The sequence below is a fragment of the Spermophilus citellus genome (assembly GCF_964194105.1).
Source record: "Spermophilus citellus genome assembly, chromosome: 1".
Lineage (NCBI taxonomy): Eukaryota > Metazoa > Chordata > Mammalia > Rodentia > Sciuridae > Spermophilus > Spermophilus citellus.
In genome coordinates, this window is record NC_138182.1 from 135,959,113 (window position 1) to 135,975,435 (window position 16,323).

The 16,323-nt window shown below is 37.8% G+C and overlaps 1 protein-coding gene across 1 annotated transcript in view; it reads right to left on the reverse strand.

Annotated features, from left to right (window-relative positions):
• ITK (IL2 inducible T cell kinase) overlaps positions 1–12,911 on the reverse strand; it is a gene marked incomplete at its 5' end in the record, with an annotated part of 67,037 nt that extends 54,126 nt beyond the window's left edge. Inside the window, one exon of the mRNA XM_081308588.1 lies at positions 12,774–12,911. Within this exon, the coding sequence (XP_081164714.1) occupies positions 12,774–12,911 (138 nt within the window). The remainder of the gene's footprint in view (positions 1–12,773) is intronic.
• Positions 12,912–16,323: the final 3,412 nt, after the last annotated feature.

Below are 16,323 nucleotides of genomic sequence, written 5' to 3' on the forward strand. Positions count from 1 at the left end.
TTTACCCATCCTGTGATGACTCTGTAGCCATTAACAAAGAATAAAGTTCATTTATACAGAAGGACAAAAATACATATTAAATGTATGAGAGCAGAGTTAAAGAGTTGCGGAAGTATTTCATTTTTTGAAAAATAAATAAAATATGTATTAATTTATGAAATAGCCAAAAAAAGTAATTTAAGAGAAAAATTATTGCAAGCTGCTAATGTTGTTGTTCCTTGTGAATGTCAGGGTGGCAGAATTTCACAGAGAAAATAATATATTTCTATAATATCTGAAATTTTAAAAAATGAACACAAAGAAAGAGGAAAGGCAGAAAAAGGGAAATACAATTTTAAAGTAGTAGACATTTTTAAAACACCACACTGTAATATTACGTTGACAGGTGGTTATGGCTACGGGGCACACATTTAACTCGGGGTGGGTGAAATGGTGCAATTCTTTGCGCCTGTAACCTCATAACCCCATTAGCAGAAAGCAGCAGCTAGGCAGCACCTGCCACCTGCTTTTCTGTGTCCAAGGAAGCTCAAGTTCATGACAATCCTCTTATATTCTTCTTGAGGACTAACAGATTCTAATTAATCAATTCTTTGTGCTGTTAGGTGGTAATTTATAAGCAAAGCAAAAAATGCAGAAATAAATTCTATGCTCAATTAATGTTTAAGATAACATGGTCTGGGCTGGGGTTATAACTCAGTTGAGTCACATGCATGAGGCACTGGGTTCAATCCTCAGCACCACATAAAAATAAATAAATAAAGATATTGTGTCCATTTACAATTTAAAAAGTATTTAAAAAGACAAAGATAACATGGTCCTAAGACTAAAAAAGAACACTTGTTTAGATTTCCTTACAAAAGTGGGCAGAAAGAAAAGGACTTAGGTGGAAACTAAGATCAGGGACCAAGTGCCATGTGCCAGGCCTGTAGTAGATCCTTCAGGTGTCATGCACGCTGCTCTGTGTGCTTTGAGAAGCATGGATGAGAAGGATGAAAAAGAATATTCCCAGTAGTGTTATTTGTTACACTAAGAAAATTTAGAGAGACATAGAATTCCAGTAGTTACGGTTCATCTATCCTGTACCTACTCTGTAGCCATTAACAAAGAATAACTTTAGGGCAGGGGTTGTGGCTCAGTGGGAGAGTGCTCACCTAGCATGTGCAAGGCCCTGGGTTCGATCCTCAGCACCACATAAAAATAAATAATAACATAAAGCTATTGTGTCCAACTACACTAAAAAGTAGATATTAAAAAAATAATAATGAAGTTAAAGTGCTTCATCTTTACAGAATAGAAAATATGAGATGTTTAAAGGGTTTGAAATAATTCTTTTTTCTCCAAATCTTTTCAGCACTGAAGAATCTACTAAGCATATAGTTAATAATGACTTCACTGAATTTTAGGAAATAACTCCTTACACAAAAGCAATGTTCAATTAACACGGGTTCAGGAAAAAGCAGGTAGAATCAAGTGTAGATCAGAAAGTGATGATTGTGGGTGGATCCTATGACAAACTTTTAATGGAAATAACTTGGAATAAAAACAAGAGCTCCTATTATTATTAAGAGAGTTACTAACAACCTTGTGGAAAATCAGGTAAAAGAACTGTAGTTGATTCTTGAACATATTTTCACATGCTTAAAGTTGCTAAGAAAACAGAATTGCAAATAAATTATACTTAGATACCATTTTTTTAAAAACTTCTCAGACTAGCAAAGATCAAAACATAAGATAACAGTGTTATTGAGGTTTTGAAAACACAGGCATCTCCCATGTAGCCCTGGGCAAAGTTAATTGGTACAACTTTTATGGAGATTGATTTGGTCATATTCAACAAGTTAACAGATGCAAATAACCTTTGACTCAGCAATTCCACTTATAGAGATGTTTTCTTTTTTTTTTTTTTCTGTACCAAGGATTGAATCTAGGGTGCTCAACCACTGAGCCACATCCCCACGCATCCCCAGTACTTTTTATTTTAAGATAGGGTCTGGTTGAGTTGCTTAGGGCCTCATAAAAGTTGCTGAGGCTAGCTTTGAATTTGTAATCCTTGTGTGGCAGCCTCCCAAGTTGCTGGGAATACAGGCGGGTACCACCATGCCCTGCTCTGAAGATGTTTTCTATAGACCACGGCTTCTTAAGCTCAGCGCCATTGACATGTAGGGCAATTCTTTGTTATAGGCCTCTTCTATGCATTATAGAATATTTAGCAGCATCTCTGACCTCTACACTAATAAAATAAATTTCATTATTTGAAACTGTTAAGATTAGGGACCTGTGGGGACGGAGACAGAGTTTTTCTTTTTACCTTATATTCTTCCATACTCTTTGAATATTTTACTACAAACATATTTCTTTTATTGTATTAAAAAAACTGTTAACTAAAATAAATAAACATAATTCCCTTATAGGAATTAGCCAATGGAAACATCCATCCAAAATGTATAAAGATGTAGAAAAAAGTATTTTTTTTTTTTTTTTTTTTTGATACTGGGGATTGAACTCAGGGGCACTCAACCATTGAGCTACATCCCCAGCCCTATTTTGTATTTTTATTTAGAGGCAGGGTCTCACTGAATTGCTTAGCACCTCACTGTTGTTGAGGGTGGCTTTGAACTCGTGATCCTCCTGTCTCAGTCTTTTGAGCTGCTGGGATTACAGATGTTTGAGCCACCACAACCGGTTGGAAAAAGGATATTCATAGTGGTATTATTTATTACACTAAGAAAAGCTAGAGAAATTTATATATCCATCCATAAATAGACAAATAGTTAAATTAGTTATGGTTAACCCATCCTGTGGGCTACTCTGTAGACTTTACTGAATTTAATATTCCTTGGCTTTGATTCATAACCTACTTTTGCAATTCTACCATACCCAACTTCCTTCAAATGGTATTGTATACTTAATAGTATTCTTTAAATTGACACTTTTTCCAGATAAGCAAATTGTTTTCCAAAAGAAAACTTTAAACTATCACCATAAATTTTAAATCACAAATTCATAATATCAATTATAATAAACATAATTTAAATTGAAAATATGTTAAAACTAGTTTTGTCCATGTGCCATCTTGTTTGCTCCTCTTAGTAGAACCTCATTTTGGGTAACACTAAATTGGATCATTACACATGAAATTGACCTTAGCGTGGACTATGAAAAAGGGTGATGTTTGACGTTAATAAATGCAGTCTCACTTTCTGGACCCATGATCCTGGGAGCAGATGGGGTTCTGATCAGCTTCCTCATCCTGCTTCAGCCAGAAACTTGCACTTCTATTTGTTTTCTTTGTGGGGATGAATATAACATATGTGTATTTTAAGAGAGAGTTCTACTATTGAAGAAATTTGAAAAACCCCTGATGCCATGATTTTATGAGTAAGAAAGCTAAACCCCAGATAGAGTAAGGAACTGACCAAGGCCACCAGTGCCCAGGCTCCATTCTATTAAGCCACCCTGTTGCTGCTTCCTATCCTCATTCCACTTCTCTAGAATTACAGCCTGTCTGAAATTATCAGTACAGTGGATCCTATTAGTAGATCTAAATCTATGGAGAAGTCAAAAATGACTTCTTTGATAGCTTCCTTATTTCACTTGCTTCTTGATTAGATGCCGGATGGCCTAAACCAAAAAGCTCCTTCATGTGCAATTTTCAGACCCCCTTTTTTTTTTCAGAGTAGGAGGCTGTCTGAGTATCCCTCAACTCCTACTGTGTAGGTTTGTCTACATATGTCTAAGACTGACCTTAAATCAATTCATCTCACCTGTGCATAAAATACTGTACATCCCCCTCAAAACACTCAAAATTTATAAAAGCACTATTCTTGAAAATCACAATGAGTTTCTTTTAATTTTATTAGTTCTTTTTTAGAACATAATCTTCTCTGATGGTTCTGTGTATTGCTTCAAGCTGTTTGAAAGATGACTTAGCAGTGAATTGATCAAGGCCAAAAAATGTTCTTTTCCCATAACACAATTATCCTATTTGGGGCAGTCTATCCTAAAAAGTTATTTCAAAAATGACTCAGTCTAACATTAGGTACAATATTTTTTAGTGTTTCAATATATGACACAGAAATCCTACTTAAGGAACTCTAATTTTTTTTTTTTTTTTTTTTTTTTTTTTTTTGGTACTAGGGATTGAACTCAGGGGCACTTGACCACTGAGCCACATCCCCAGCCCTATTTTGTATTTTATTTAGAGACAGGGTCTCACTGGGTTGCTTAACGCCTCATTTTTACTGAGACTAGTTTTGTACTGTGATTCTAGTGCCTAAACCACCCGAGCTACTGGGATTACAGGTATTTGCCACCACACCTGGCCTAAAATGCTTATTTTAAAAAGGAGACAGTATACTATTAGATACATGTTTTTTAGTGTTTATTATACTTAGAAACAATCAGAATATTGATTCCTAGATGGGAGCTACGTTTATCCATTTGTCCAGGTACATAAAATAAATGTTTATCTCTCTAGTGAACTGACTAAACCATTAAAAATTCATATATGTGAGAAAATGATAATTTCGGAGGAGATATATAAATATATATATCTCAACCCTTTGGTAGCTTTTTATTGTAGCTGGAATAAAATTCAAACTGCTTGCCACGATCCACAGTGGTTCACACAGCTCGGCTCCCATCTCTCACCTGCACTCATCTCTTGAATTCTGTGTGCTCCCAGGCTCTGATACTCACACAGGTCAACTTTATTTCTAGCTCAGTGCCTTCCCTTTGCCCAAAATGTTTTCCCTCATTTCTTTGCTTGACTGACTCTTTCAAACCTCAGCCTAGATATACATTTCTTCTCTAACCATCTTCCCTCCCAATCAACCCCAACTGCTGCTCAGACTTGCTATAGAGCCTATGGGTCTACATCTTCCCTGTGTAGTCAGTTACTTGCTTACCGTCTCGTCCACCAAAACATAAGCTTATGAGGGTGAACACCTCATCTCCATTATTTAAGACTGTATTCCTCACTTCTAGAACAGTGCCTGGCATGCAGCAGATGCTTGAGAAATGTTTGTTGAACAAATTACTAAAACATTTCCTTCATACAGTGTTAGGTTAAAAATAGAGTTTTTTTTTTTTTAAGAAGGGGGAGAAGTCTTATATGTGAATTTTTAAAATAATAAGCAGGTATAATTTTGGTGACTTTAAAACTGTATATTTTACTTTTTAGATTATTATTTTAATTATGTAAATTTATAGCATAAGATGAAATGGGTAAATTAAACTATAGTCCCCCCGCCATGTTCTGAAGAATACTGTAACTTACTACTTCTAACTATGTTTTGGTTCCTTCTAACTTCCCACTACCCTCCTTTCCTCCAAACTTCCCAACTCCTAGTAATCATCATTATACATTCTGATCAACTTTTCTTGACATCCACCCATGAAAGAATATGCAATATTTGTCTTTCAATATCTGACTTAATTCACTTAACACAATGTTAAGTGAAATGCTCCACACATTTTGCTACAAATTATAAGCTATCATTCATTTTATGGTTGAATAACACCCATGGTGCATATATATGACATTTCCTTTATCATTTCATCTGTTGATGGACATCTGGGTTGATTTCATATCTCGTGTATTATGAGTAGTATAAAAATAAACATATGTGTGCAGATATCCCCTGATAGGCTGATACCATTTCTTCTGGGATATACATTCAAAAGTGGGAGAGATCTATTTTTATTTCCTTAAGGACCCTCCTTACTGTTCTCCATCATGGCTGTACTAATTTACATACTCACCAACAGTGCATGAAGGTTCCCCTTTGTCCACATTTCCACCAGCATTAGTTGTCTTTGATGACTGCATTTCTAACTGGGGTAAGATGATATCTCATTGTGGTTTTTACTTGCATTTCCCTCATAGCTAATGAAGTAGACCATTTTTTTCATAAATCTGTTGGCTTTTTGAATTTCTTCTTTTGAGAAGTATGTATTTATATCTTTGTCCCCTTTTAGTAGTACTAGAAATTGAATCCAGGGGTACTCTTCTACTGTGCTACATCCCCAGCCCCTTTTATTTTCTATTTTGAGACAGGATATTGCTAAGTTATCAGTCTAGTCTAGAACTTGCAATCCTCCTGCCTCAGTCTCACAAGTTCCTGGGACTCCCAGTGTGCACAGCAATACTCCCTTTTCTTTGCCTGGCTAGACAAGTCATCATTCTTAGCTTCTAGATGCTTCTTTTGTGAATTCAATTTAAGTTATGTGATCTCTTTTAATTTACTAGATACTGACTGACCTCCTATTAAGTACTAGGCACTCTTAGCTAATGGTGGTACAGTGATGAATAAAGCAATCAAGACTTCTTCCTGTTGATGCAGATAGCAAATAAACAGGGAAACACATCAATAAATCCACAGAGTAAGGGAAAATACAAATGGCTGAAATATCTATGTACTTCTAAAAAAAAATGAAATAGGATCCTGGGAAAATGTCTGAAGAGTCAGGGAACAAGACAGGACCTTGTTCTGCAAAACTTTGGGATGATCCAGACAGTTGGAAAAACTAGTGCAAAGACCCTACACTGGATGATCCTGAAAGAGTGCACCTCCTTAAGTATGTGTCTCATTTATCTCACCTTGGCCCTGCTTCTGTACAAAGCACAAGCACTGGCCTTCTGCTGGCAGTGTTGAAGGTTCAGAAAGAAGGCAAATGTGGAAGAGGCACATAAAAGGAATGCAGTAGGAAATGAAATCAGAAAGGCAGGCAAGGTGGTCTCATAGGCCATAGTTGAGAATTCACTTAAATATTCTAAACAGCCACAAAGGCCATGAAGGGAAGGAAAATATCTGATTTATAATAAGTTTATTCTAGGTGTTGGGTGGATAGCAGACTGTAAAGCTTCAAGTGTTAGCAGAAGTCTTTCTAGAATTGACTGAATCACATGAGAGCCCATGGCTGATGAAAATCTCAAGCAGAAATGCTCAGGTAGGTTTAAGAATATTATCCTCAGAGGATTTTCCTAGATAAGGAAAGAAAGGACGAGTAAGTCAGGGTGGAGGGAAAAAGAGAACAGAGTTGCTTGGTTCTCCTAAAAAGAGTTGGGGACTAAGGAGCTGGCCCGACTGCTCCCTCCAGGGAGTCTTACTTATTTACTCCTGCACTCAAGGACCTCCCTTCTGATGGCCTAGGAGTCTTGCTCAGTTCTTAGTCTTTAGGCATTGACCCTTTTTCTACTTGGGATTCATTTGTGTAACTCTAACCTCCACTGAATCTATACTTATCCCTTTCTCTCTCCTTTTTTTTTCTCCCACTCTCCCTTTATCCCTCCAGATGATGATACCATCTTTAACAAATTAGATGCCTGGCCTCACCAAGATATAGTCCAATGGAGACTGTTGTGGGAGAATGACATTAATAAAATAATCATTTTAATAAATAGGCAATCACAACTCTGACATTTACTCTGAAGAAAGGGTACACGTTGGTGTGGCAAAACATAACAGGAGGAGGAGGATACAACTTACTCTAGGGAACTCAAGGAAGGTTTTTCTAAACAAGTGACATCTGACATGGAGGCTTTAAAGGTGAATACAACCTAGTGTGTCTGGAGCCTACGGAGACGGGAGAAAAAGGAATATGTGCTGAGACAGAAGAGAATGTGTGGCAGATTCTGGTGCCCATCCTCAGGGCAACAGAAAAAACACTGAAGTGATACCTGAGTTTCTGGTGAAGGTCATCAGGACTTGATTACAGTCACCATGTGAATGTCACTTGGGCTGACTTGCAGAGAATGGGATGGCAGGATGGGGTGGGGTGGAGTGCTTGCAAGGAACAATCAATCAGAGGTGGCAGTAGTCCCAGGTGGGAGATGTTGGTGGCTTCCAATAGGAAATCTGAGCAGATTCTAGGGGAATGTTCAGAATAAAAGCTGGCCAATTCTCTCATTTCTTTTTGGATACACAAGAACTCCCCATAGTGAACGAAGACAAGACATGTCCTGGAGTGAACATGGCAATTATAAAACTCATAACATACTTCATTGCAAGAGACCGGGGAGCATGGAGTGGTGATTTTCAAGAACACCCTTTGCATTGAAGACTTCAGAGAAGGAACACACCACACACTTTGTCATAACCAGTCCAGTTTCCAATTACTAACCAGTAACAAATGCTAGTAACAATAGGCACCATTTGTTTGGGAGTCCTGTAGCCTTTGGAGACATAAGAGACCTCAGGCAAGTTACTTAAGCCTTCTTCTCCATTTTCTAATCTATAAATGAGGGTAATATTAGTTCTTAACTTACAAAGTGAATATAAGGATTAGATGAAATAATTCACATTTGGCACAGTGTTTGACACATAGAAGTGCTCAGTAAGTGTTATTACTTTATTGTCATTAGAATAATGATGATCTTACCTTAGCCAAGGGTTGAGAGAAAATATTTACAAACCACATATCTAATAAAGAACTTATATTCAGAGTATGTGTGTTTGTGTGTTTGTATATACAATAGTTTGAGAACAAGCCAATTAAAAAATAGGCCATTGCACCATGCACGCCCATAATCCCAGTGGCTCAGGAGGCTGAGATAGGAGGATTTTAAAAGAGAATCTTACAGCATCATGGGGTTTACAGAGAGTCACAGCTCAAGCAGTAAATCTGGTCTTTGATCCAGATCTATATGACACCAGAAGCTGTTTTTTTTTTTTTTGACCACTATGCAATAATGTTTCCTAAAGCAAGGAAAAGGGACCACCTCCACACCTGCCATATTTCACTGAGGGAGGATGCCGCAGTCTTGGCTGGGCACAGAATCACGAGCCACCACACAGCTTTGTAGATTCAAACAGCAATCTTTATTCCCGAACTCACACCGGCCTCCGCACACGTTCTCGGGCAATCCCAGTTCTGCTGCCACCCAATTCACCTACTCCACGAGGCTTTCTTCCCAAAATCCTCTCTGAATCTCACGAGAACTCAATGGGAGCTCAGGCAGCAGGAACGCCCTATTTCCAGCAGCAATAATCCTCAACATCGAACTTCCCTAAAACCCAAGGTCTTAAACTGGGAACGCCCTTAACCCAAGGAGCTGGATACTTCCTCAAACTGCAGGATACACCCTAATCCTGGATCCACCCTCGTCATTGAGCAGGGTCACCTTTCTCAAACACACATGCAAGGTCACAGCAAATTTAACATGGGGGTACGCTGGCAAGGAAATCGATGCGTCATTCCTACTTGGTAATGGCCCTCAGCAGGAGGACACAGGTTATAAGATATGCTTCATCCCATGTAAGTGATAATGACTCCCACACCATAGGAAGCACTACAAGCTTGATCCTTAAGGTGCAAAGAGGCAATACAATAGAAAAACCTTCTCAGTTCTCCCAAGGGTCTTTCAGAAGTTCAAGGTGGTGCTTGGGCATAACTGAATAATAATGACCTTACTATGTAGCAATTAGCCTGAAGCTTGTAACATATTTTTTCATGATTTACTTGACATCTCTTGGAACAAGCAGTGTTGAGTTTTTACAATAAGAAAGAGGCACTTCCAGAAAGTAAAGAAGGATTTGAATCCAGCTCTACTTGGCTACACTGGCCTCACCAATCTGTGATGCTTTTCTCCATGGATGCTACTTTTTCCATTATGTTCTTACTCAAAGTGAGCCAGAGGTCCTCCATTTTTTTCTTTTACCCCTGAAAAAGATCTGGTATCAATCACATGCAACTGAGTGTATTGTTCAGTTGGTGATTACTTCTCCAGAGATTATTTTACTTAAGTCTGCCTGTAGTGTGATAGGTTCAGCTTGTACTGGCTGATTGGTAAATTTCCAGGAATTTGTGAGCTAGTAGACACATCACATTGGTAATCTAAAATGGCCATGATGGGAGCATGATGAGAAATCCATAAAAATTATGAGGGAGGGCTTCTCAACCCCTCTGCCCTCATCACTAACATTGTTTTATATATATATATATATATATATATATATATATATATATATATAAGAATTCCAGCCTGTCTGTAATCCTGGTGGCTTGCAAGGCTGAGGCAAGAGGTAGGAGGATCACAGGTTCGAAACCAGCCTCAGCCTTTGCAAGGTTTATATAACTTAGCAAGAACCTGTCTCAAATTAAAAAAAAAAAAAACAGGCTGGGGATGAGGCTTATTTAAGCACCTCTGTGTTCAATCCCTGGTAGCAAATAATAATAATAATAATAATTTCAGTCACCAGAGACTATTTTGCAAGGAAATTGGCAGGCATAGGAAGAACGTAAAATCATGCCTACCCTCGAGTCACCACCTGCCAACTCTATGCGTCTTTTTGACCCATGCTTCAGTAGGATGAAAGGTCTTCCTGGCCTCTCTGAAAACACTTGTATAGCACATCTCAATAAGGGAAACAGCCATCTGACACCAAAACTAAATACTTGTTAAAATAAAAGGCTCATTCAATTAGCAATGTAATGACAAGAAGAATGGATATTTAAAGTTTAGAATAAACAATTCACAGAATTTATTCTTGAGTATGTAAGGGATTATTTTAATACAGCTTTATACATTGACAGAAGATTATAACTGCTGGGAACATAATTTTACAAATGCCAAAAAGAGAAGCTGAGACCCTAAGAGGAGCTGACCCAGGAGTGTACAGCTCCTGATGCAGGTCTGTCTGCCCGCATGCTTACATTTAACTATAGAATAGAAGCTCAGGACCCTGATCTCAGCTTGGCTTTGAAGATTCTTTTAATATTTCCTATTATTTGAAGATGGATATGTTATATCACCCTGCCAGCTTCTTCAGAGATATAAAAATGATACAAAAATGGCTAAGTTTTTACTAGGTGCTGACTATGTGACAAGATACAGTAAGTAGCTTACGAATTAAGTTGAACTATATGAAATTGCCAACATCTGACTTTTATTATCTGCTAAGTGGTAATCTCAAATAGTTGGGCATAAATATATTATCTGATTCTTTGCCATTTTATGAAATGGATACTCTTACCACACCCATTTTAAGATGAGAAGACTAAGGGAGGGTTTAATTAAAAAAATAAAAGGGTTCTTTCCACAAGGGTAATGCTGTTTATTTATGAGTGATGTACAGTATACTCTTGTGTGCAAATTGATGACCCCAAACTATGTGATTTATATAGGGAATACACAACAATAATTAACATTCATTTTTCACTGACCTTGGATAACTTTCTTACTAATAGATTTCTATCATATTTAAAGAAAGTTAAAAAGAATATTTGTGGATATTAATCACTGGTGTTAAAAAACAAGAAATTTGATGATTGCGCATATGTCCTATATAACCTAATGGAAACATTAGGTCACACACACACATACACTAAAAATTGACTTATGCTATGTGATTTATTAGGTATATACAATGAATCCTTCAAGTTCAAAACTTGGCTCCTGGTCACCTATCAATGGGCCCTTGCACATAGGTAATTCCATGTGATTTGTGCTTAACTTCTAAAATATTAGTAAGAGTCTGCTGAAGATGACCAATTCTTTTCTAAAGACAAGCTAGTGATATTTCACCTGAAACTTTAAAAAGCCAGGCATCCATTGGCTCTAGAACCAGCCACCTCCCCCAGGACTACACTTCATTGAACATTTGAAAACCTGGCTCTCCAAAGACTCCAAACTCATTCCTGCAATTCCTAAGTCATACACCCATGGGGAATCAGAGCACCTTTGTCTCTAAGTAACCATCAAGCACCAAATAGAGTTTCCCCTTCAGTAAAATATAAGCAACAATCTCTCCCTACCTCTTTAGTGATTTAAAAGCAATATAACGATATAATAAGAAGTACCAAACATGCTTTGAGGAATTGCTGGGAAGGGCTAAACAAGAGCCACTACAGAGAAACAAAGGATTTTTAAAGAAGGAAGAGATTTTGTTAGGTAATTTCCAGTCCTTTAATTTAAGAAAAAAAAAAACTGACACAGGAGATAGACATTTGTTCAGACTTTATCACTTAATGAGAAGCAGAGTTTGGTCTTCTCATTCCTCACCTAGTGCTTTATCTGTCAAAGTACATTGCTGCGTTCATTGATTTTTTTCTTTTGTAATTACAGATGTTATGGAATATGAAAATGTCATCAGATATATCAAAGACTGGCCTAGATAAGCAGCCACGATCCCCTATGTAAGAACCATTGGTCTGCATGCAGAACACCATGGCTCAATACGCCTAGTCTCCTGTGATGTTTTCCAAGGGATAAAGAGGTCTGCAATTGTGCCTTGCAAATTTTAGACTATTAAATGCTTGGGAAACAATTCTAAGATATCATGGAAGTGTTGTCCATTAAAACAAAGAGTTGAATTCGTAAACATGTTTTAATACTGTATCTACCACTTAATCATTCCAAGTACTATTTTTTTCTACTGTAAAATAAAAACATTGGGCTAAATTATTCTTGAGGTCCCACCAAGTACAATATTTTACTAGTCTATGTTCCATAGAATGTAGTATATCTCATACAAAGTTGAAGTTCTATCCAATCATAACATTTGTCACATGAAATATTATTATTTTGTAGGGAAAAAAAGCTGATGAACGTTAAAGTTGTAGTTTTTGGAAATGAAATCACCAAGTACAACATCTGACCTCTTGACTCTTCTCTACATTCTCCACTGATTTCCCTACTGTGCTCTTTGCTTATTAAACCCAGCATGCTTGGGTTCCATGTTCTATTTTATTCCATGTATATCTTTCAGAGTCAGTGAAGTCTAAATATAACATATTATAAAAAAAAAAAGACAAAAGAAAATCTCACATACCCCATGACGATCCTCAAAGTATGCCAGGCTGGTTTTGGTTAAAACAAAGAAGCGGACTTTGAAATTAGAGGGAGAGGTTCTTCTCTTTTGTTGGGATTTCTTGATCAGCTGTTCTTCCAGGAGGATCAAGTTGTTCATGATCCAGTTCTTGAAAAGTGATGCGTCTTAGGCATCACCCCTTAGCACAACCAGAGCGAACAGCCTCTGGGAAAGGAATGTGACAGGCAGGCAGTTGATCTTCAGAGAGCTGCTCAGAGGCACCTCACCTCCAACGTTATCGTTTTATCAACCCTCAGTCGACTTGCGGAGCTTCTCTTCTGATGTCAAAGGCCATAACCACATCCTTTCGAAATTCACAAAACCAAGAGGCACATATAAAAATATATATATACCCTTTGCTGCATGGTTTGGAAATGATGTTTGAAGAAACTTAGAGTCAAAATTATATTAGCAATTTGATGCTTATTGTCATAGTTCCTGGTTTAGCCCACCCAACAGTTAAGACATCTAGCACAGGAATTAAGAATGTGGGTTCTGGAGCCCATGAAGCCCAGCTTGGGTGTTAAGTTTCCTGTTGCTACTGTAACAAATTGCTACAGACTTAGTGACTTCAAGTAACGCAAATTAATTGTCTCACAATTTTGTAATTCAGAAGTTTGGAATGGGTCTCACTGGGCTAAAATCAAATTGTCAATGAGCTGTGACCCTTTCCCTAGGATCTTTATCAGAAAATATGTGTCCTTGACTTTCCCAGCTTCTGAAGGACACCCATACTCCTCCAGCTCATGGCCAACAGCCACAGGTCCAGTCCTCCTTGGAAACCTCTTCTTCCCTCCTCCACTTTTGACCCTTGTGGTTATACTGGGTCCATTCAATCTAGGATCATCTAGGAAAGTCCTATTTGAAGTCAGCTGATAACAATCTCATTCTCTTCTCTACTTTAATTCCCCTTTGCCATGTAACCTAGCATACACAGAGGTTCTGGAGATTAAGACATGGGTCTTACAAGGGCCATTACTCTCTCCTGATCTACCACTGGAACCAGCTGTGAGGCCACAGGCAAATTATTCAGTGGTGCTGAATCTCTTTTTTTTTTTTTTTTCATCTGTGAAAGTGAATAACAGTGGCTCTAGACAAGGCACTGCAGGGTTCCTCTTTGGCTCACCTCACTTCTTGCTCAAAGGTTCTCACCCCAGTCTACCAATCTGCCCCTATCCCCAGCCCTCTGTGCACACCTCTCATGCCAGTCCGCACATGCTGCTCATTCTGCCCCAGAATGTCTTTTTGCCTCTGCTTTTTTGGGTTAACTCTGAATTATAATGCCAGCCTCTGCCTCCCTGTGCTTCCTCAGGGACTTCTTCCTGGTTTTCCTAAGTCAAATCCACCAATCACAACAAGGCACCTTCTACCTTTCTCTTCATTCCCCTCAGAACAGCATTAATCATGCATCTGGAGGGTGACTTTGGGTTGTCTCCTCACTTGAGATAGGAATCTAAGATTAAGAGAGAGAGATACTGAGTCTCAAAGAAAACAACCCAAGAGCCTTTAAGGTGCAGAAAGCACAGTTGTAAATCTTGAATGACATGTCCTTGGCCTGTACCCTTGGAAAATAAAATACCTGAGCACAGGGAATGGTGAAAATTTTTGTGGCTCCACCTTCCTCCATGTCCAGTCCTGTCCTAATTACAGCCTTTCTATAAATATTGGACCCCAACCCACAAAAGGGCTTCTCCCTTGAATGTGTAACTACTTTCTAAATAAACCTCTGCCTATGCCTTTTTCTGGCTCCTGCTGAAATTCTTTCCATCACATATGCCAGGAACCCTGATCATCCTGAAATGAATTCCCCCTCCTTCTGGGAACTCCTTGGTCCCTCCAGAGACATCTCTTCTCCAGCTACACACTCACTAGTTTAGATGCTCCTCAAGAGTAAGGGATATGTGTGGTTTTACTCACCATTATATGCTCAGCAACAAACACATATGAAAAGTTTATTTGAGAAAATGTGTTGAATGGATAATCACCAACTTGGGGTGGGCAATTCAAAGAGAGACTGAGCATAAAACTCTTAGCAGAAATAGATTTGAAGTTTATTTTTAAATTTTAAATTAAAGCTTTTTAAACTTTAAATAAGAGCCCACAGAAGTTTCTATGTGCTACATATAGATGATTGTTATTGTTTCCTAAAATTTTGTAGAAGAACAGAAAATACATGAATATGCCAGAGCAGCATAATAAAGAATGAATGAGCTCTGAAAACAGAAAAAAACTTGCACTGGAATTCCAGCTCTGTCACTGACTAAACTCTCTGTCATTTACTAAACTGTTTTTCTTGAAGTAAGCTTCTTGCCCTCTCTGATCCTTAGCTTCTTTAGTAGGTCATTTGAGAAGTGCATGGCAAACACTGTGAATACTGAGTTCTAGTGGTCATCTATTTTGCCTTCGAGTTGGAACACTGTTGAGGTATAATATGTGAGACATACTTCTACCATGAAATTAATAAGTAAGAAATTTTGATGTAAGCAGAGGTGGCATGGGCTGGATAGGAATAAATAATGAGACACAATTGTCATTATTACTGTACAGGAGTATGACTCTCAAAAATTTAATTTTGAGTGTCAATTATCATTTAATGATACACTCTAATTTTATTTCATATGTCAGAAATCCCTGCATAATCAAGACACGCACGAGGGAAAAGGAAGGGGATATTTGAATGATTTTATTCTGTGATTTTAAGACATGTGTATATGGAAATACACTGCACAAGAGTGGTAGAGGTAGGGTTTTGTTTGTTTGCTTGTTTGTTTTGATGTTTTGTTTTCCTGAATATGGCTTGAGGAAGGGATTGTTGTTTTCCTCAAATATCTGCTTCCTTCTTCATCTTAGGATAACTGACTCCCTGAAGGTTGTCTGGACCTCCAGCCAGGCAGAATAAAGACTATGTTTTTCAGATCCTTTTGTAATGAGGCATAGTCATGTGACTCTTTTCTGGCCAACAGAATAAGGCAGAGGTGGAATTGTCCTTAATAGAAATCTTCATATCGTTTTCTTTAGCTTTTTCCTCTTTCTGTTGATTGGAATGTTGAAATAATGGCTAGGGCTGGAGCAGCTATCTTATATCATGCAGTAGAAATTGCATGTTAAGGAAAAGGAAGCATATGGTAGAAAGAGCCTGGAGTCCTGATGTCCATGGATCTTCCATGCTAACCCTGGGTCACCTTTGTAATACAAAGTGAAATAAACTATTTACCAAGATGCTGCAATTTTGAGGTTTCTTTCACTACTGGGAAACAGATTCTATCTAATACCAAGTACTTCCTTCTCAAACTATAATTTAAACTCTTTTGGGAAGGGTAGATTGATACCTGGTTGATTCAGGTTAAAAGATTTACAGACTTCACAGTGTTCTCACTTGGGAAAGCAAAATGTCATCAGGAGCTGTTGTAATAGTATCTTTTATTTTGTTGTCTTTCTGGAGTACAGTCATAAATAATTTTGTTTTCTTTCTCACAGAATTTTCAAAATCACCTACTGGGATTAGTCTCTG